Source organism: Rhagoletis zephyria, unplaced genomic scaffold, assembly GCF_001687245.7.
Source record: "Rhagoletis zephyria isolate East Lansing unplaced genomic scaffold, Rhagoletis_zephyria_1.1 Rzeph_scaffold_00070, whole genome shotgun sequence".
Classification (NCBI taxonomy): domain Eukaryota; kingdom Metazoa; phylum Arthropoda; class Insecta; order Diptera; family Tephritidae; genus Rhagoletis; species Rhagoletis zephyria.
In genome coordinates, this window is record NW_016157154.1 from 362443 (window position 1) to 383613 (window position 21171).

The following is a 21171-nucleotide window of genomic DNA, read 5'->3' on the forward strand; positions in this document are numbered from 1 at the left end:
AAAAAAGAAGTCTGATGAGGAGATGTGGTGATCTCCGAAATAGTGCTATAACTTCTACCGCTTAGACTTTGTTGCTTTTTCAATTTTTCCTAATAAACAATCGTGGTACAAAGCTCAATAAAAATACAAAAAAAATTTAATTTTAGTCAAAGTTTTTATAACATTTAAAATTCTTTTTGTGAATCTTTTCTTCGTTTTGGGGAAACCCTAAAACTGTTTTCAACTATTTCTTGTTATGTGACATTTATTGATTGATTTATTTATTTTCTTCCAAATTGTTACTTTGTCTGTTTTTTGCACTGAAAAATTTAATATAATCAAACTAAAATGCAAAACTAGGGCTCAACTAGTCTTTTTCAAATTTTATACGCTTTCTTCAAGAACTGAAGGCTCCAGTGAATTATGAACAGTAAATGCCAGTTTTGAGCCACTGAGGAATGTCTTCCCTCAGACCTAAATCTCTTTTATCTCTCCCGTATTTCTCTTTTCAGGGCTGCGCGAAGGTGTTATATGGTAAGACTGAATGGGGCCCGACAAAAACTCCCGGCGCGAGCGCAGTGCGCCGGATATCGGGCGACCTGCGCAGCCAAATAGCCGTCCCCGGGTACGGCGGATGTCTACCCGAGCGGACGCGACAACACCAAACAAAACTAAAAACCTAACACCAGTACGGGAGTCCGGCACTCCCAACCATAGGCCGAAAGGAGCTACAAACTCCGCCACAAATAAGGTCACGTCACCACTGGGCCTAACTAAAAGCAGCCTTTGGCACACAGCAGATAGATCTGTACCCACTAGAACTAGGACCAAAGGCCAATGCTACCCACAAAATTCCCCAATACGCGAATTCCTTTGAAGTCTCGTTGCCTTTTTGGTAGCGGCTCTCCAGTTCCAGCTCTAACTGGAGCTTAAAGACCTGGAAATTAATTGTGCCGTCTTCGATTTTATCATGTATGACTTTAATATCTGGCTATCTTTCACCAAATCCTGCTGCAGCTGTGTAATCTTGGCATCCTGCGCTTTCAGCTTGGATGACATACATACGTGCCTCCTCTACATGTAGCTGCGCTTCTAGCCGCGATGACACCTTTGCATTGACAATTGAGCTGGCACCTCTGACAACAACTGCGACCTCTGTGCTTGAAGCTGCGTTTGCATCATGTGTGACATATCAGCCAATAACATGTTCATGATCATAACTGTTGATGAATAAGGAGCCTTTCCTTGTTCTTCAACCTTCGCAGATATCTACTCCCATAGCTTGCTGCAGCCGTGATTATAATTCCGGACGTGTATAATCCTCGCTGTTCCAATGCCTTTTAAAAGGCAGTATCGTCAAATCATAGAACTTTGTCATCTCCAAAACTTTCTCCTTGGGATTTATTTAACAATTCCAATTCTCGCCTACTCGACGGATTTCCTAAATCCTTTAGGTTCGTTTCACTGACTTGTTAAATAAACGCTCAAATTACTGGGCAAGTAACATTGTTGTACCACCGCTCCTTTACAACACTTTATAATACTCAGTAACTTCAAATTTACTGATAGCTTGCTTATACGCAACTTAACTCGTAGCTTTCTGTTAGACAACTGAGTGCAGAGTGGCACTGTTGCACCGCTTTTATATACATGTGTCCTTTATTTAGCATTCATAGCAACTCTGGAAGTTTCTTATCGAATGTTATGTCATTCATCAAACGTTCTCGCATTCTGTTGCTGACCACTTTAAACTCGCGTGTTCGCAGTATTTGCCACAATATGAACGATTTCCAAAGCATTACCTTTTTTCCTGGCCGCTTTACAAGAAATGCACCATGTGGGTCATGGGGATTCGATTTTTGTAGTAATTTTTTCACGCCACAATCGCGAAATTATAATGTTAAGACCTTTATTATTCTTTACATGCTGGCATCATTGCGTGTCTTTATCTATTGTAGAATGATTCGACCGAGAAGAAGAACAGAATCGATCCATTCTAATTGTAACGGGTGATTTTTTTGAGGTTAGGATTTTCATGCATTAGTATTTGACAGATCACGTGGGATTTCAGACATGGTGTCAAAGAGAAAGATGCTCAGTATGCTTTGACATTTCATCATGAATAGACTTACTAACGAGCAACGCTTGCAAATCATTGAATTTTATTACCAAAATCAGTGTTCGGTTCGAAATGTGTTTCGCAAACCCAATTGCTGCGAACGGCGACGAATCGACATTTCACGGTCTTCAGCAACACTCTCAGAAACAGACGCAATATTCTCTTCTGTACGCACTGTACGCATTCGTGTGGTTGGTTTAATGTCCAATAAAGTAAACTGAGTGCGAAACTTGGTCACAATCGCATTAATTGTTTGCTCACTTGGTCGATTATGTAGACCATAAATCGGACGTAAAGCGAACCGAACACTGATTTTGGTAATAAAATTCAATGATTTGCAAGCGTTGCTCGTTAGTAAGTCTATTCATGATGAAATGTCAAAGCATACTGAGCATCTTTCTCTTTGACACCATGTCTGAAATCCCACGTGATCTGTCAAATACTAATGCATGAAAATCCTAACCTCAAAAAAATCACCCGTTATAAGAATATAAACTTTGCGATTTTTTAGCAGTAAGCCTTAATCATCAACAGTCATGCTATTGGGATTATTCAATACATATGTATGTATTATAAGTATGTAGTTCATACACTGACAATGAAAAGTTTAGAGCAATTGGTATAAAGCCCTTCATATTTTGTTTTCCATTTAAGTTGCATAATTTTATTGTCAATCATTTTAATCATATTTTAAGCTAGTTTGAAAAGATAAATTAAATCAAGTTAGGGAACTTTCTAATCGTTTTAAATGAAATCTTTAAAACTATAAATTATTTATTACTTTTTAGTTCACATTGTAACAAAAGCGGGTTTTTAGTTTTTTTAAACTATAATATTAATAATATCAGGCTTGTAGACTTCTTTTGGTCTGATTATCATTCCACACTGTTCGCGAGGTGTGATTTTATTTGACTTGAAATGATGTACCATAAATTTTATTGGTTTTATGTTTTTGGCTCAAATAATATTGAATACGATTTGACTTTCCTTAAAATAATTTTTACAGTGCAGCCTTGTTCTTATAAAGCTGCAACTTACGCATATCATATTTTCGAGAAAAAAAGGTTAAAACTCCTAGTCATGTAGTAAAAAATATATCACACACACTAAAAGATTTTTCCCACTGGACTTACATATACATGTATTTTGGTAAAAAAATTAAATATGTATACCTTATGTGTATGTTTCTCATAAAAAATTAAAAGAATTTCGAAAAATAACCAATGGTGGTGCCAATGTGATCGTTTCTTTGTGAATTTAACCAAGTTTAACATTACATTTACAATATAAACTTGCGAATTGCCTGGTAAATAAACAATAAATTTAAAGTAAGAAATCATTCACAAAACAATTTGTTTAAGGTAGTTGGAACCCGCAAGTTTTTTAGTTGTGGTTTCAATGTTTTTATATTTTCTTACTTTATTGCGATCGGCATCTGACCGTAATGGGTCCTCTGCTGCTAACATGGCCGATGAGAACATAATACAGCACAATATAACGTTTCCGAAATTGCTATGATTGCAGAGCCAATGACAAAAGACGCGAAACCTGCACATTTTTTGAAAGAAAATAAGTAAAAAGAGAATTTATATAAATACGATTATTTTTTAGGATGAATTTCGGAAATGCAAAATTAGAGCTGAAATAAATGCTAAAATAATAAATTAAGTATATAAAACCAAATAACAATAAGCATGCGACAAACAAACTAAAACCTGCTAGAACTTGCTATATTCAATTATTAATTGCAACAAAAACTTGAAACCCATAGGTCTGCAGTTGGTATAAGAAATCTGGCAAATTTTCAAATTTTGGACCTTTCTGAAAAATGTTTTTTGTTTTATTTTATAATTATTCCAACTTTGTTTGCAAGCTGCAAACCTATATATATGTGCATACATTACCATATGTTAAATACAACAAAGCAACATAAAACAAAATAAATAAATACTTTAAAAACCTGTTTGTCTGAGACATTATGAAGAAAGATGAACCCTCTGGAATGGGCTGTATCTTTGTTGCTGTATTGACTTCAGACATGCGTCTAGGTCTCGCTGTAATCACATCTTCATCGCCTTCTTCATTTATACACAATCAATTGTTCAAATGTATGGTTGAATTAAAGATTTCGATTCAAATATATTTTATATTATGCATTATCCCAAAGTTGTGTACATTTAGAATATTTTCGTAAAAATAATTTTAGATAAATTGCAATACCACAGAAAAGTATTTAATAGTTATATCCTCTGTTTAGTTTATTATACTCTTGTTTATTTAAATAATTATAGATACCCTGGGCTTTTATGACTGCTGTTTAAATTAAAAAGAGGTACTCAACGTTCTTTGTTCTGCTGTTAGGTTAAATATGATATCCAGCCATATTTCCTTTACAGGTCTATTCTGCACGTTACCGAAGATTTTGTGACCGGAAAATTTTATTACCAAAAAATTTTACCACTTCTTGTCACCACGATTCTAGGTACGTTGGTAATGCAGTGAAAATATTCAGCAATTCTGCTATGAAGATTTGTGGAAATTCTGTATCGAATATTTCACGGGGCAATATTTTGTTACCAGCTTATAAGATGGTAACCAAATTTACCGGTTACAAGAGAGCACAGAATGCGAAAAAGGTTTAAAAATTGACAGACACTTTAATAACCGGTTACAAAATTTATGTTAACAGCGCAGAATAGACCTGTTAGGGCCGGTTACTCAAAGTCTGGTTAACACTAATCTCTGGTTAAACATCGTTATCGACGTCACCGACTCCCTGTTATATGAATGGAGTCGAATACGTCGATAACAATGTTTAACCGGAGATTAGTGTTAACCAGACATTGAGTAACCGGCCCTTAGTGTATCTCCGCAAATGCTGAGTGTTTGTATTTCACCACAGAATAAACAGTATACAAAAGACGCATGTCGACTATCGAACCAATTTGAATTTATGGCACGAGCGCTGAGGCAAGCAAGTGTGTTGTTGTTCCGCACAAGTAACTACGAGTAAATACTCGATACTTTCTTCAAGTACTGAGTACTTTTTGTACTGCAATCTTTATCACAAGTACTTAGTTGGGTATCGAGTACGCGGTTAGAGTATTTACTTGCTTTTCCACCTATTCAGAATTTTGGTTGTGACATAGTGTGCTATAGTATTTTTGGAAACACGTTCAGACCTTAAGTTGTACCCAACCTTAACGTGTATGAAGCAAATAAAATTTTGTACCCAACCTTAACCTGTATGAAGCAAATAAAATAAGTTGGAGAATCGGGCCTTGTTAATTGAAATTTGATACAGAAATGAAGAAACTGTCAAGACTGCGTTCCCGTACTAGTAAAATTTTCACGTTTTGCAAGATTTACTCTTTCGGTAGGTTTTGCCGAAAGTACTCGATCAAACTTATGGCTGCTCTTTTGGTAAGTTTCGATCGGAAAATACTCCAATTGTTTATTTTTTTCTTCCCATGATATAGCATTGCCGCGGCGGCAGATAACGCAACTTTCTTATTAAACTTATCAAACTTTTTTAATAAATATATCCAAATGCATATAAACATGCACAGGCCCTTTTAATTTGCATATATAATATTTTCTGAAATTATTATATTAGTTCTGCGGAATGCTGTAATGAGTTCGATATGAGTAAGTATCGACTACTTCTCTCCGATATATTTGTAGCATCGATACTTTTCTTCGATATTTTTAAAGAGTACAGGTATCGAGTACATAACAGTATCGGAACAACACTAAGCAAGGGTATCACAAGCGGTGCTGCCTTTGTTAGTTTAGCAGTTCACTCGGCTGATGCTGTTAATTCCATCGTCGCTATGATGACAAGATGTTAACTAACTTCGTTTTCCATCACGATCAGCGTTGCCGTTTTGATACAATTGTATAATTTTTAATACTTTTTTTCTAAATTGTAATATCTGCTATTTGTTTGTTTCCAAATGCCGTATTTTTATACTTTCGGCTGGCAGAAATGAATTTTTGAAAACTATGAATAGTCTTACTAGTCTATAGGCAAATATTTTTTTTCTTATTATTTAAAGTCTCACAACTTATATATAGATATTTATAAGTTTGATTTGGTAACTTTTCTAAGGGAAACAAAACACGGAATTGCTGTGCTCGTGCCGCTGTTATAGGGCCCCTAAACCACACAAAAACATTACGCAATATCGGGCTTGCGTCGATCGTTTGTGTGGTGTATGGGGTCGTTTCTACTAAACTGCACAGCTATTGCGATAAAATAAAAATTATTTTGATATTTTGCTCATGCTTGTGTTATTGTACAACAATTTGTGCTGTGTATGGCGACAACTGCGAAATTTTTAGTCTAGTTTTGATTTTGGTGTCCAGCATTATTTTTTTTTTACGTTTTAAAGCTGAAGCTACCAAAAAATACAACACACATGTGGGTTAGGGGCCCTATAAGTTTGTTTTTCGTTATGCAAATAAGCAGACAGAAACAAGAAATATATATTTTTTATAACTATAGATTTAATTATAAAATTTTCAGGCCAATTCTTAATATTCCCGGGTGTTTGTTCTCCGGGAATTTGTTTCTCCCGAGAAAGAAATCCTCCAATAATTAACACCCAGGGAGCAGCATTTTCCCCGAAAATTTAGGTGGAGGAAATTCGAACTTCGAAAAAGCTGTTTGACTCTTTTGGCAGCTCAACTCAAGAGAGAAAACTCCCAGGGAGTTACTGTTCAGAATCGCCCTGTTTATTTAATACTTGATTTTTAAATAATAGTTTAACAAACAACAGTTTTGTTTGCTTTTGATGTTTTTTCTGCTTGGCACCTGATACATTTTTTTCAAGCTCGCCGCAACGATGTGTGTTTGTGGCGAGATGTTAACTTCATGTTATTGATAGTGGATGTGATGTTAACTCCTCTGCTCTGTTCCGGGTCGCCATGTTATTCATAGTGGTCGTGATGTTAACTTCTCTGCTCTGGTCCGGGTTGTTATATTACGTCCGCCGAAGAAAAATAAATTTGTATGTGGTGCGTCTTCTATATACTGTTTATTCTGTGATTTCACATACCTTTCGTAATTTTTTTCTTTTCACACGCTTTTTTAATAATTTGTTGCGGAAAAAAAAACTTCGTAAGGCGATGTGGCCCTTTTTATACCCGAGCGCACTTGTTCACAAGGGTATTATAACTTTGTTCACATAACGGTTGTTTGTAACAGGCAAAACGAATCGAGATAGATATAGACAAATGTACACATAAATGATCAGAATGAAAAGAGAAATCGATTAAGCAGTGACTGTCTGTCCGTCCGTCCGTCCATCCTTCCGTCTGTCCGTCCGTCCGCCTGTGCACACGATAACTCGAGTAAAAATTTAGATATCTTAACGAAACTTTGTACGTGCACTTCTTTCGGGCGTAGGACGGATGGTATTGAAAATGGGCGAAATCGGACTGTAACCACGCTAGGGTTGCCAAATTTTTTATGCTCTAAATCAGTACGTTAGACTTTTTCAAGCTAAAAAAAATCAGCACTTTTCAGTGCATTTTTATTCAAAACAAAATTTTTAATGTAAGTATCAGATAATACTTTAAAACGCCAGAGTAGTTGTTTTTAACAATATTTTGGTATATAAATGAAATATAGTTCATAAAAAATAAAAGTGTTATTCATTTTAACATGAGTGTACATATCATTGTACACAGAAGCCAATAAATATTTTATATTTACGAAATTTTTGAATATCAAATTAAATTAATTTAGTGTTTAAAGTTCACTTTAAAAATTCTTAATTAAAAGCTGGTTTCTCTCCTTGTGAAGCAAAGTTTATACTCAAGATCCTCTCAGCCGCTTCGATTGAGTGTGGTATGGAAAAAAAACAAACAATATTACATATTTTTCAAAATATGGGCAAGTACCACCATTTAAGGACTTCATCTATAATTCCTCATGGCTTAAATTAATTTTTCTACGCAAAAACTTTGAAAGACTAAGAATTCACTAAAAAGAATATCTGACTCTATGCCTTGTATGCATAACTCTTTTACATTGTCAGTAAATTGTAAAAAAAGCATTACAAGTTATAGGCAAAGGCCATTCGAATATTAAAATTTATTGTTATTTAACTGAAACTTATTTTCGAGATAACTAGCAACACTCGACTGACATCGCAAATGGTACGTAACGACCCGGCAATATGCCCATAAAACGACTGATCTTTTTGTTGTATTAATTTCTTGGGCATATCAAACATTATCTGAAACATGTCAACTACAATTAAATTATTTTCTTCTTACTTCTTACAGTACAGTTTAAGGGAGTTCCAACGTTATGTAAAAACCTTAAGAAAATCCTAAAGTATTTTGTTAGAATTGAAAATTCAGTACAAATTTACAAAAATCAGGACATTAGCGTACTGATTGAAGAAATTAATAAAATCAGTACAAGAGTTGAAAAATCAGTACTGTACTGATAAAATCAGTACGTCTGGCAACCGTAAACCACGACCACTTCCCATATAACGGTAATTTTCAGAAATACGAAAACTGCAATATTTTAGTAACTACTGAAGATTGTTCACTCAAAATTGACATTTACAATAAATTTTAGAAGAAAAATAATAATATTATAAATTTTTGGAAAATGGGCGTAGTCACGCGTATATCTTGGTAACCGCTGCACCAATTTCCTCCAATCTTGGCACAGTTATTGGTCTTGGTACAGCATATCAAATGGCCGAAAATTTTTAAAATCGGTCTATAACCACGCCCACATCCCATATAACGGTAATTTAGAGAAATACAAAATCTTCGATAAATCGGTAAATATTGAAGCTAATTTATTCAAAATTTATGCTTGCAACAATTCTTTACCAAGAAATATGCTTATGATAAAATTTTGGAAAATGGGCGTGGCACCGCCCACTTATGATCACATATATGTATCTCGGTAAACGTTCCACCAATTTGTACCAAACTCGGTATAGTTATTGTGCTTGCCACATAAAAGCAAAACGTTGAAATTTATTGAAATCGGACTAAAATTGAGGCCGCCTTTCATATAACGGTAAATTTCAGAATTGCTTGAAACGTCAATATTTCGAAATTTAAGGACGCTAATTTACTTAAAATTGTAGCGGTAGCTTTCGGAAAAGTGAAAGTCATATATTTAATACTTGCGTCGGGTATTTAATGTTCGGCTTCGCCCGAACNTTGCTTGAAACGTCAATATTTCGAAATTTAAGGACGCTAATTTACTTAAAATTGTAGCGGTAGCTTTCGGAAAAGTGAAAGTCATATATTTAATACTTGCGTCGGGTATTTAATGTTCGGCTTCGCCCGAACTTAGACTTTCTTACTTGTTTATTTTAATCTTCAACCGTAACCATTTCTTAGGCTTGCACAAGATTATTTATAGAATAAAATTATAGTTTAAAAAACTAAAACTCCCTATTATAATTGCGATACGAACTTTTCTTAGAAAAAGACGGTATCAATTTGGAAGGAGAGTATAAAGTGTATAAAAGCCATTCCCAAAATCAGCAGCAGAAGTTCTTGGTAAATGCGACGAATATGCGTTTCCATTGATTAACAAACGTTTCCGCATTCTACGCTAACGCTACTTCCGAAAGAAGTTTTCAACCCTTCGCCGGTTAAAAACATGGTTGCGTAGTACCATGATTGAAGAAAGACTGATAGGTCTAGCACTTTTACACGTACACTTTGATATTGAAATTGACACTGAAAGGATAATAGAAAGATTCGTAAAAGGAAAGCGCAAAATTTGAATTTGCAATTTAAATTATTACAATAAAAATTCTGAATAAGTTGTTTAGTTACTTAATTATATCCTTCATTTTACCAACATTGTAAGCAAGAAATAAGTCTTTATATGTATATATTGCATTAATAAATGCAAGGTTTAACTTTACATTTTTTTTTTTTTTTTTTTAAATAGTACATGCAATTGCTTTATTAGACCTTGCACCAAATTCACAAAATGAAAAATAATATTATATCACAAAACACTTTACTTCACACTTCATAAAAAATACTCGAACCTATATTTACATGAAAAATAAATTAGGGTTAGATGCCTGTAATTTAACGTTATTTGACAAGTTGATCCCAACATTCCATAATAATAATGTGCGGTTTTTTAATTTCCAGGTAGCTTTAAAATAAAATTTTAATACTTCATCATAAAGTTTTGGTTTGTATAAGTAAACATCGTCAAAAAAAGGGGCATAAGCACCCCAGAGTAAAAAACTCTGACTCTTATTGGTCTCATATACGGCACATTTTGGACTCTTTTTGAGGTTATTGGTCTCATAAATGCCTACTTACGGAGTCTTATTTCATGCTGTTCTGTGAATCTTATTCGCCTTATTCTTCGACTCTTCATTTCAAATACTGTTGCATATATACATACATACCTCTGCGCATGCATATATATGTATATTGCAACATTTATGTAATAAGTAGCAGCTGCTGCAGCTAAATTTTGATTATTTTTTGTTTCCAAATTATTTTTCATATCATATATAATATTATTATTCATATAACAAGTTTAGATATAAATTTCGAGCCATTATTGTTATACCCGAGCGCACTTGTGCACAAGGCTATTATAACCTTGTTCGCATAACGGTTGTTTGTAACAGCCTAAACGAATCGGGATAGATATAGACAAATGTATACATAAATGATCAGAATGAAAAGAGAAATGGATTAAGTCATGTCTGTCCGTCCGTCTGTCCGTGTACACGATAAGTCGAGCAAAAATTGAGATATGTCAACGAAATTTGGTAAGTCGGTTGGGATTGAAAATGGGCAAAATCGGGCAATAACCACGCCCACCTCCCATATAACGGTATTTTCGAAATATGCACAAACTAAGATATTTCCGTAAAATAAGACAGTTATGAAATTTTTGCAAAAGGGCGTAGCCCCGCCCACTTATGACGAAATGCTGATCTCTGTACCATGGTGCGAACATTGCTTAGGGCCTTACTAAGAAACCCGTTGATCATTTTTGAAATCAGACAAGAACCACGCCCACGGTAATTTACAGATATTCGAAAACTGCGATAAATTAGTAACTATTTAAGCTAATTTACTCAAAATCGATATATGCAATGAACTCTTAGCATAAAATGATATTTAGGGGACTACATAAGTATATATCGATAACCGCCTTACCGATTTCCACCAAATTTGGTCCAATTATTTCAATATATCATAGCCTATTATTGGAACTGTTTTACATCCGGAAAAATACTCTTCCTTATCATGAAGTTTACTAAAAGGTGAAAAAAACGATATTTAATACGTGCGCTGGGTATATAAAGTTCGGTTTCGCCCGAACTTATACTTCTTTACTTGTTTTTATATTGGAACAAAGTGCCTGCTCATAACTTGGATCATATATGAATCCTAAAAGATTCATATAAGAGTAAAAAAATTTTTGTTTTTGAAACTCATATTTCTTACCTACCTAGGACTCCTTTCCGATTCTTATATTCTGAACGCTCAGAACAAGGCGAATTTATATAAGGTGGTGTTACTAGCTCAGCTGATTTTGTATTTGCGTTTCGCCGCACGGCTTCTGATATCAAATTGAAAAATTTTGTTTGAATTCCTACGCACACTCTTACAGATTTTGACAGTTTATGCCGCCAAAGCAAAAACAAAATACATGTAAATTTTTGTTTTTGTAGTCCTGCTATCACCTTACATTAATTCGCCTTGGCTCAGAATATGTTTGCGAGAATATTCTGAGCGTTCAGAATACATGAGTCAAAAACAAAATTTTTTTTACTCTTATATGAATCTTTCAGTATTCATATATAATCCAAGTTATGAGCCAGCACCTTGTGCCAATATAAAAACAGGAAAGATTCGAAATTTATATCTAAACTTCTTTATACAGAAACTAGCAGACCCGGCGAACTTCGTCCCGCCCAAAATAAATTTTTTGTATTGAAACATTTTGGTACAACATTTTCACCAACAGTTCACGTTCATGATTTTCACTGACGCATTTATCTTCTAATATTACGTTTTGGTGGTTGTCGGAAGGCATATTTCCATTACCATCTTAAATAACCTAGCAAAATTGTATATGCATACAAAGATACGTAATAGCTTCAGTACCGTTTGAAAGGCGCCACACCCCCCTTATAAAATAGCCGCAATTTTTTATAAGAGTATGGGAGTGATTTCTCATATATCCATACCATGTTCAAGTACTCTTACCATGAACACTTCCAGAGATATGCAGTGTGAAATATTCGGTTTGCATGGGAGGTGCCACGCACCCTTTTTCAAATACAACAAATTTTTCTTCATGACTATATGTCTTGTACATACCAAGTTCCAGTACTCTACCATGAACACTTGCAGAGANTACCATGTTCGAGTCCTCTTCCGTGAACATTTTCCGGGATATGCAGTATGGAAAATTCGGTTTGTATGGGATGTGCCACGCCCCTTTTCTAATAGCCTCAATTTTTCTTCATGACCATGTGATCGATTTCATTTATCTCCATACCAAGTTTCAGTAGTCTACCACGAACACTTCCAGAGATATGCAGTATGAGAAATTCGGTTTGTATGGGAGGTGCCACGCCCCCTTTTCCAAAAACCATAATTTTTCTACATGAGTATGCGATTGTTTTCGTATATCTCCATACCATTTTCGAGTACTCTACCATGAACACTTCCAGAGATTTGCAGTATGAAAAATTCGGTTTGTATGGGAGGTGCCACGCCCCCTGCACCTTACGGAATGAAATATACTTTACATCCGATTCTCATAGCTACCATATATGCACAAAAAATTTCATAATGATCGGTCAAGCCGTTTAGGAGGAGCTCGACCACTAACACCGTGACACGAGATTTTTATATATTAGATTGAAAATAATTACAAAACAAAAAATTAAAAAAATTTATGCAGCTGCGGCTATTAAATGCATGTTGGAATGTGTATATGCACGTAAGTATGTATGTGTGTTATTTGAAAGAAAGTTTTGCTGAATGCCTTTTCAAATATAGTGCGTTCAATAAGACTCATAGAACAACTTAAAATAAGAGTCCGAATGTAGTAATTTATTAAGCTGATAAGAGCCTTAAAAAGAGTCCGAAATGATTCATGTATGAGGTCAAAAATTGTTCTAATAGAGTCCAAAATGAGCCGTATATGTAAGACCAATGAGAGTCCAATATGACTCATATTGAGTCTCTTTGATATATGAATTTAAGCTCATATAAGTCAACCTTCGGAGGAACGGAAACACCCTCATATCGGACTCTTAAATGATCTCATTATGAGCGTAATGGCTCCGAAAAAGGACTCCTTAAAGACTCATTTATGACTCCAAATGTTTGCTGGGTATTCACAGATACTAATACATGGAAAACCTGCGTACGCGCAAAACTTACATTTGGCTCAAAACTTTCTTCATTTGATTGCTGAATCCAAACACATTGCGCAGATAGGTTACTGCCAATATACTTATAGAAGTATTAAATATACATATGTTCAAGCAAACTCTTTTCGTACTATCGAATGCTCCTTTCAGTTTTATAAATATATACATACATATATAAATATATTTGACAGTTGGTGAAATCAAAGCCTTTCTATGTACATATGTATATATATCAATTCCTTGACAATGGACTTTAGCCTTTTACTCACGGTGCATCTTTCCTACCAAAAGTCTTCAAAACTTGCCAAAAGTACAGTTTTGTATCTACTTGTAGACTAATGAAACTATTTTACAAAAATTGTAAATTTAATCGTGACACTCCCTAAAAACGTTAAGTTAAGGGATAACTACGATATGCAAAGTGTGAGCCCAATTGCAGGCCATTAAAATTTGCGCCTTGAGTCAGAAGTTTGAAAAGGTCCAAATATTGTTTTTTTTTTATTTGTAATTCTTTATAGTTTATAAATTATTTGTTATAACCAGGGAACGGATTTTATGGAAATTGCCTTTTTTTCTGCTAAAGAGATAGAGTATATTCGATCAAGAATGTCCACGATTTAGCTTTCCGTGATTCCATATATACCCATTTGATGTTGCCTTTTTTTGCCTTTTTTAAGATATTTGCCTTTTTTTGCCTTTTTTAAGATATTTGCCTTTTTTGCCTGTTTTAAGATATTTGCCTTTTTTTTTGCCCTTTCTACCTTTAAAAAAGTGATTATAGCATTTACAATTTTTTTTAAAGATTAAGAAATATACACATGCCCATATTCGAAAATTAGTATGTATAGAAAAACGCAGTGTGTAAGTAGTGAATACTTAAGCTTAAATAAATTTTCATGTCACTCTGCTGCGTGCTAAAATCTATCAACACAGTTGCTGATGTGCACAACTAACAACTGTTTTACTTCAATAGAGTTTGCCAGCCGTTATTTGAAACAAAAAGTTATTCAGTGTAAAAACTAAAAAAGCAATGCCGAAGTCTAAAATTACCAAGAGTTTAAAAATTCACACTCTGATTGCCGAGTTTGGTTCGGATGTATTTTGTACTGATGGGACCGTTTTATTTTGCAATATTTGTTCAGTAAAAGTTAATCACGAAAAAAAATATTATATTCAGCAGCATATTAAAAGTGAAAAACATATAAAAGGATTACAAATAAAGAAAAACAAGACCCAAATGATAGCACCATTTGTGGAAAAGAATGTATTTTACGCAGATATTACTAAAATGATGATTGCATGCGGAATTCCACTTTATAAATTGAAGAGTGTGGAATTCAAATCATTCTTTGAAAAATACGTTCAGGAATCCCTTCCCGATGAATCAACTCTTAGAAAAAATTACGTGAAGGATTGTTACGAGTCCGTTTTGGAGAAAATNGATTACAAATAAAGAAAAACAAGACCCAAATGATAGCACCATTTGTGGAAAAGAATGTATTTTACGCAGATATTACTAAAATGATGATTGCATGCGGAATTCCACTTTATAAATTGAAGAGTGTGGAATTCAAATCATTCTTTGAAAAATACGTTCAGGAATCCCTTCCCGATGAATCAACTCTTAGAAAAAATTACGTGAAGGATTGTTACGAGTCCGTTTTGCAGAAAATTCGTTTAGAAATAGGAGAAAGCCCCATCTTTGTGTCCATCGATGAAACTACAGATAAGGCAGGCCGCAGTGTAACCAACGTTATTGTTGGACCGTTGCGTGAAAGCGGACGCGGCTATCTCTTGACGGTGGAGGTGTTGGATAAGGTGAACTCATCAACAATCGCAACATTGTTTGACGATTCTATGCACATTTTATGGCCAATAGGATTCCAACGTGAAAAAGTGTTGGTATTTGTGACTGATGCAGCACCCTACATGAAGAAAAGTGCGTCATCATTGAAGCTGCTTTATCCTAATATGATTCATATCACCTGCGTCGCACATGGCGTACACCGGGTCTGCGAATCTCTACGCTCGAAGTACTCAGATGTTGACGTCTTAATTTCAAACTTAAAAAAAGTTTTCTTGAAAAGCCCATTCAGGGTGGCAGTTTTCAAAGAAATGGAACCCAATCTTCCTCTGCCTCCTCACCCGGTATGTCAAGATAAATTGCTATTGTTGTTAATTTTAATTATAATTATTTGTAAATTTATACAGGTGATAACTCGATGGGGCATTTTGGCTAATTGCAGCCGTATATTATGCCGAAAACTATGATTCCATCAAAAGAATAATTGACCAAATAACGGACGATGCAGCATGTGTCAGTTTCTCGAAGCAATTGTTGAGCAAAAAATCGGTTCAGGGGAATTTGATATATATAAAATGCAATTTTGGTTTTCTTTTAGAGGAAAAAGTTTTCGAACGTCTACAGAAAACAGGTTGTGGAAAAACCAAATTCTCAGTAAAAAATTAATAATTCACATACACTTTTTATGTAATTGTAGGAACTCCAGTTGGTGAGGTATTAAATATTTTGGATAACATTGAGAAGCGGCTTATAGAAGCGCAGGGGCCTATTGCCAAATTGGTGTTGGACAAATTCAAAGCCGTTTTCTCAGCTAACTTAGGCTTGGAGACAATAAGGGGTGTGGATAAAATTGTTAAGTGTGAGGCAAACGCCCTTATTCCTGATAATATGAACGTTTCAAACGTTCCATATTTAAATTGGGCGCCACTTGTATCAACTTACGTCGAGCGCACATTTAGTACATTCAAGGCTTTTCTTCGCGAAAATCGAATGAAAATGCTGCCAGAAAACTTCAAAATGCATCTTGTGGTTCAATGTTACTACAACTATACAGATTAAAGTTTTATGAGTTAAAAACTCGAAATGATAAAATAGTCAAAGATTCAAAGTACAAATTTTTCATATAATGAAATTAGTTCATAGTTTTTCTCATTTTACTTGTAATATAAACATTTCTAAAATAAATGTAATTTTTGATTGTTCTTCGTATTTTCTGTCTTTTTTAGTGCCTTATTTTGCTTTTTTTGCAATACCTTTTTTTTGCCTTTTCCGTCCTATTTCGTTATTTTATTTTGCCTTTTTTATAGGTTTTTAGGTCCTAAAAAGCCGTTCCCTGGTTATAACTCAAGACGAATTCATATAAGGTGGTGTTACTAGAGCGGCTGATTCCAATGCGAATTTGTACTGATTTTCAAAATGATGTGTTTGTAGTAAATTTGTTGGTGTTCTTATTGTCATTTTACGTATAATTTGCTAATATAGTTTTTGCTTTTGTGCTTTGCGATTATATGAATTCACCGTGTTGTAAGTGATGGAAATTGGCGATTATAATCTTTTCCGACTTGTATTAAATATTGCAGTTTGTCTTCTTTTTTTGTCAATCATTTATTGTAATCTTGGACCTGTTTACACCACGCTCTGCAGTATCAGTGGCGACTTATGATTCTCCTACCATTCTGAAAATCTTCATCATCTTGCCACAAATTTGGCAATTTGTTTGGTGTAATCAAATCAGCCAATTTTTTTTTGTAGAAACGTAATCAGCGACTTTCAATTGTGGGTTACGGCGGACCACCCCCATATTAGCACTGAACATAACGCAGTGCTTGTCGACGTTGCAGGCAAAATTTCCACTGCGCGAATAGTTTTTAGACTCAGGGAAACCGATTGGTTGACCGACTTAAGGACTGGATACTCTGGAGTTCTAGTGGGCTCACAGATTAGTCCGCCACCAAAATGACTTCTAGGAGCTTCTTCTTTGCCCACTTTCTCTAAAGGGAGGATTGGGCTGGGTGGAACTTCTGGAGAGGGGGAGCGGTAACCTCTTCTTCACGGATGGATCGAAACTGGACGGCAAATGTCTGTCGAGAACTTTCCATCAGCACGAAAGTCCAGGCTCCCGGACTTCTGCAGTGTATTCCAGGCAGGAGTGGCTGCTATCAGGGAGGCGATGGATTCACTGCTCCGGAGTTCCATGACAGTCAGGCATGTGAGCATTTATTCTGATAGCCAAGCAGCTATCAGGGCCTTGAGCACGGTGGAGGTGCGCTCTAACTTGGTTAAGGAATATATGCTCTCTTTCTCGGTCTCGTCGGAATACTTCTGTATTAAATTAATTTGGGTTCCGGGTCAAAGCGACATTGCGGGGAACTGTGGGGGTGCCATTGTTCACCTGTGGCACACTCTTTGATAGATGGGCCTCATGTCAGCTCAGCAAGCGCTGGGAGAAAACCAGAACATGTGCGATCGCAAGGTCCTTCCGGCCGAGGGTGGGCAGGGGGCTGTCGAGGGCACTCCTCACACACGAAAAGCCACAGATCTCACTTTAGGTGGGGGTTTAAACGGATCACTGTTCTATCGGTATTCACGCAATAATGCTGAGCATACGACCGGACCCCATACGCCGCAGTTGCCTTGGAAACGACGAGATAGAATCACCTCAACATTACCTTCCCAGCGTTTGCAAGACCCCGAGAAGCTGTGGGGCATTGAGTTTAGCCGAATCCGTAAATATAGAATCGGCTCGGGGCGTTTTATCGATTAAGTATTGGGTGCCATTCAGAATGTGGTATCACAAAGGACAATCTCTCAATTGTGCAAGTGAGCCCCAGTTAAACCTAAAGTAAGAGAAAGGAGGCTTTATATCCATTATAATACAATACATAAAAGTACGGGCAGGTCGCACACATTCTCTAAAGTATTACTTTTCCATAGGCAGATGGTGTAATGGCCCCACAAGCGATATGGTTGCGTAGCGCATGACAACACTTATGTAGATTGCCAGCACTGCCATGTAGAGTTCGCAAACTATCGACGATACTATCGATATTTTTGATTTGATTCCGCACCAATAAAAATTAATTTTATTAGTTTTGGCAAATATTTTGGATATTGCCAATCGAATCAACATAGAATTTTAAAGTAAATTATACAACAACAATATATATATAACAATTTTGAAAGTAACTACAAACTTATATCGTCTTTTTTTTCAAACCAAACTGTATTAAAGTGACTCAGCTGATAGAGACCTTTGCAACCCAGTAGCTCGTTTCTGTAACTTTTCTCTACCGATTATTTCTCTACTGGTAGAGAATATACGCAGTTCTCTATTACTCATTAGCAGTAGAGAACAGGGCGGCGAATTCATATCTCGATTCGCATTGGTAGAGAATTGTTACAGAAACGAGCTACAGATAATCATTTACCTATTAAGGAAGTATATATTACTTTTGCCGCAGAGACGAAGATACCAATAGCACACTTAAGTAAAGTCCTAATAAAAAAAATATATATATAACGACCCCTAACCGCCAAATAGGCGTAAGCGACAAAAAGTAAATTTTTCAGTAGGCGGTTTTTTCTTGATAACACTGAAGTTACTGTAGATCAGAGGTTCCCAAACTTTTTTTCTCGTAGACCCCTTTCAAAAATTTACTGGTTTCGGTGGACCCCCTGTTGATACATTTCTAAATATTCCCAAAGCTCGTAAAAAAATGAAATGTGATAATTAGATCCAACAATGTAAACTTGCGGGAGAATTCAAAAACTAAACTCAGAGTGGCCAAAATAACAGTAAAATATTTTCTTGTGTTCTATTTATAAAAATAATGTGATTACAAACCTGTAGGTTTTAAAAAATAGAGCTCGTAAATACATCAAAATACTCTCTCGCTGATGGTGGCTTCGATTGCCGAAGGTGGGAGTGCTAAGGCTTCCCCTCGTATGAAAACACAAGGTGACGGTAAGTGCAGCAGTGCATCAAGAGCACCATACACCACTCAAACAAATTAAAGTTAAATAAAGAAGCTATCAAGCAACCATTTTGGTTCTTTACATCGAAACCAGATAAATTTTCGTGGAGCCCCATTTACAACTCATGGATCCCCATATCTTTCACGTCACCGTGGCCCACGTCGAGTCTCCCGTGGACCCCTGGGGGTCCATCTGGACCACTTTGGGAATCACTGCTATAGATACTAACGTATAGGTTAATGAACAAGTTAAGATTGATGTTAGGCATATTATACTGGTGGTTTTATTTGCCCATCTTTAATGAAACAAGTAATTTTGTCGCTTACGCCCTTTTTGCCGTCACACAAAAAGGCTACAGCACGCAATTGCGGTGGTTAAGCCAAAAGAGATATAAAAAACACACATTTTTTGCATTAACAAAAACCTTTTTTGCCTGATTAAACACGCGAAAATGCTCCGGCTGAACCCTCCACGAGGGTGCCGACTGGTAATGGGCACCACATTTTTTAGGCTCTGTACGATGTCAGAACAGTGTCCAGCGAAGATCAGAAATCAGTGCCATGTGCTCAAGTTCCTCAACATATGGAAATGGTTTTGATCGTCGCCTATAGTGGTAACGAAGCAGCGAACCTCTTGAAAAAGGCTCCGGGTTGGAACAAGGTGTTAGACGACCCGTGCTGATGTTCAGCCTGGCTGGGGACCCAGATTAATAACTAGCCCAGTCTCGAACGGAGTGCTCCGAATATCTGGCGACCTCCGGTTCTATATAGCTCTATCTTTGCACACAAACCTCTGTGCAAGTGGACCTCCTTTGTCCGGTACTCGTAGGACCAAGATTATGAGTGAAATTTCCAAACAAAGAATCAGTAAAGAGGACGGTCCTCCAAAAAAAACCGACAGGCGTGGCTTCGTCTTCTGCTTTAGCCTCGAGCAGGACAGGGGCCAGACCGCCATTGTTAGGAGGCAGACGGGGCTTAAGCGACTCGCTTAGGATGCCCGTGCAGACAGGTCTCCAATCATTTGTTAGCTGGAGCTGCGGGGACAGGTACCAATCTTCCACCATGTGAAAGCAGGTCATGGCAGCCTGCTAATTAAGGATTAGAAATAACATCATTCAAGGGGCCAATAGGTCATGGTTAGGGGAGGGTACTTGTACAACAACTAGGCTACTATGGCCACAAATTGATAGGAAAAAACCTGAAGGGCTGCTTAGTCTCAAGGGAGGACATTTTGATGGTCAAGGCTTGTGTAACCGGTCATTGACTATTTGGTGATCACGTTTAGAGATTAGGAATATTCTCCCATATATATTGCAGAAGTTGCAGAGATGAGGAAGAAACAGTTCAGAACTTCTTCTATATCTGCCCAGCTTAAGCTAAGAGCAGAGCGAGCTTTCTAGGTAGGCACTTTTTCAGCTCTCCCACGGAACTATCCGGTGTAGGAATAAAACCAATCCTATGCTTCATAAGAGATTGAAAATGGTTCTGTGCAGAATAGTCACTGAGGTTCCCATATTTCACAGTGGTATCACAATGGACCTGCAAGTTCTAAGTGAGTTAGTCATTGGACTGACTGTCACATCAACCTAACCTAACATAAGAAACGAAGCCAGAATTGTCCTCTTCTAACTTTTCAGAAGAATCGGTGTCGCTGTATGGGACGAGTGTGCCTTTAGTTAAGCCCTGCAACAACCAAGTTTTTTAACCCCATATACATTTATTATATTTTTATCCTTTTGATTCAAAATCTTAATCTACCACGAATATATGTATTTGCCTTTGTATGCAAATAGTCCATATTTGGAAGAAAAATAGAGGCACTTCAAAACTTTCACACAAAAGTGTGCCAATTCCCTCTCTGCAAAGAAACAT

General features: G+C 36.2%; 2 protein-coding genes across 4 annotated transcripts in view; one reads left to right on the forward strand and one right to left on the reverse strand.

Annotated features, from left to right (window-relative positions):
• The window catches only part of Ca-alpha1D (Ca[2+]-channel protein alpha[[1]] subunit D), a 435534-nt gene that overhangs the window by 299541 nt on the left and 114822 nt on the right, over window positions 1–21171 (reverse strand). The window contains exon 12 of the mRNA XM_017627184.1: window positions 3517–3646. Coding sequence (XP_017482673.1) covers window positions 3517–3646 — 130 coding nt within the window. The remainder of the gene's footprint in view (window positions 1–3516; window positions 3647–21171) is intronic.
• On the forward strand, window positions 14969–16089 carry LOC108371609 (uncharacterized). Of its 3 annotated transcripts, XR_001848770.1 has the most exons (3): window positions 14969–15669; window positions 15805–15956; window positions 16023–16089. XR_001848770.1 is itself a non-coding variant. In XM_017627201.1 (2 exons), exons 1-2 carry the CDS (start codon window positions 14992–14994, stop codon window positions 15811–15813), a joined length of 687 nt encoding a protein of 228 aa, XP_017482690.1. In that variant the 5' UTR covers window positions 14969–14991; the 3' UTR covers window positions 15814–16081. The 3 variants fall into 3 exon arrangements, 2 of the variants coding, with proteins under 2 accessions (XP_017482690.1, XP_017482701.1); XM_017627201.1 differs by having other exon boundaries at window positions 15805–16081; XM_017627212.1 differs by lacking the exons at window positions 15805–15956; window positions 16023–16089 and having other exon boundaries at window positions 14969–15339; window positions 15401–15660.

What these genes read in the sequence shown, in the direction of transcription:
- LOC108371609 (XM_017627201.1), top strand. Translation starts at nt 14,992, where the DNA reads ATGATAGCACCATTTGTGGAAAAGAATGTATTTTACGCAGATATTACT.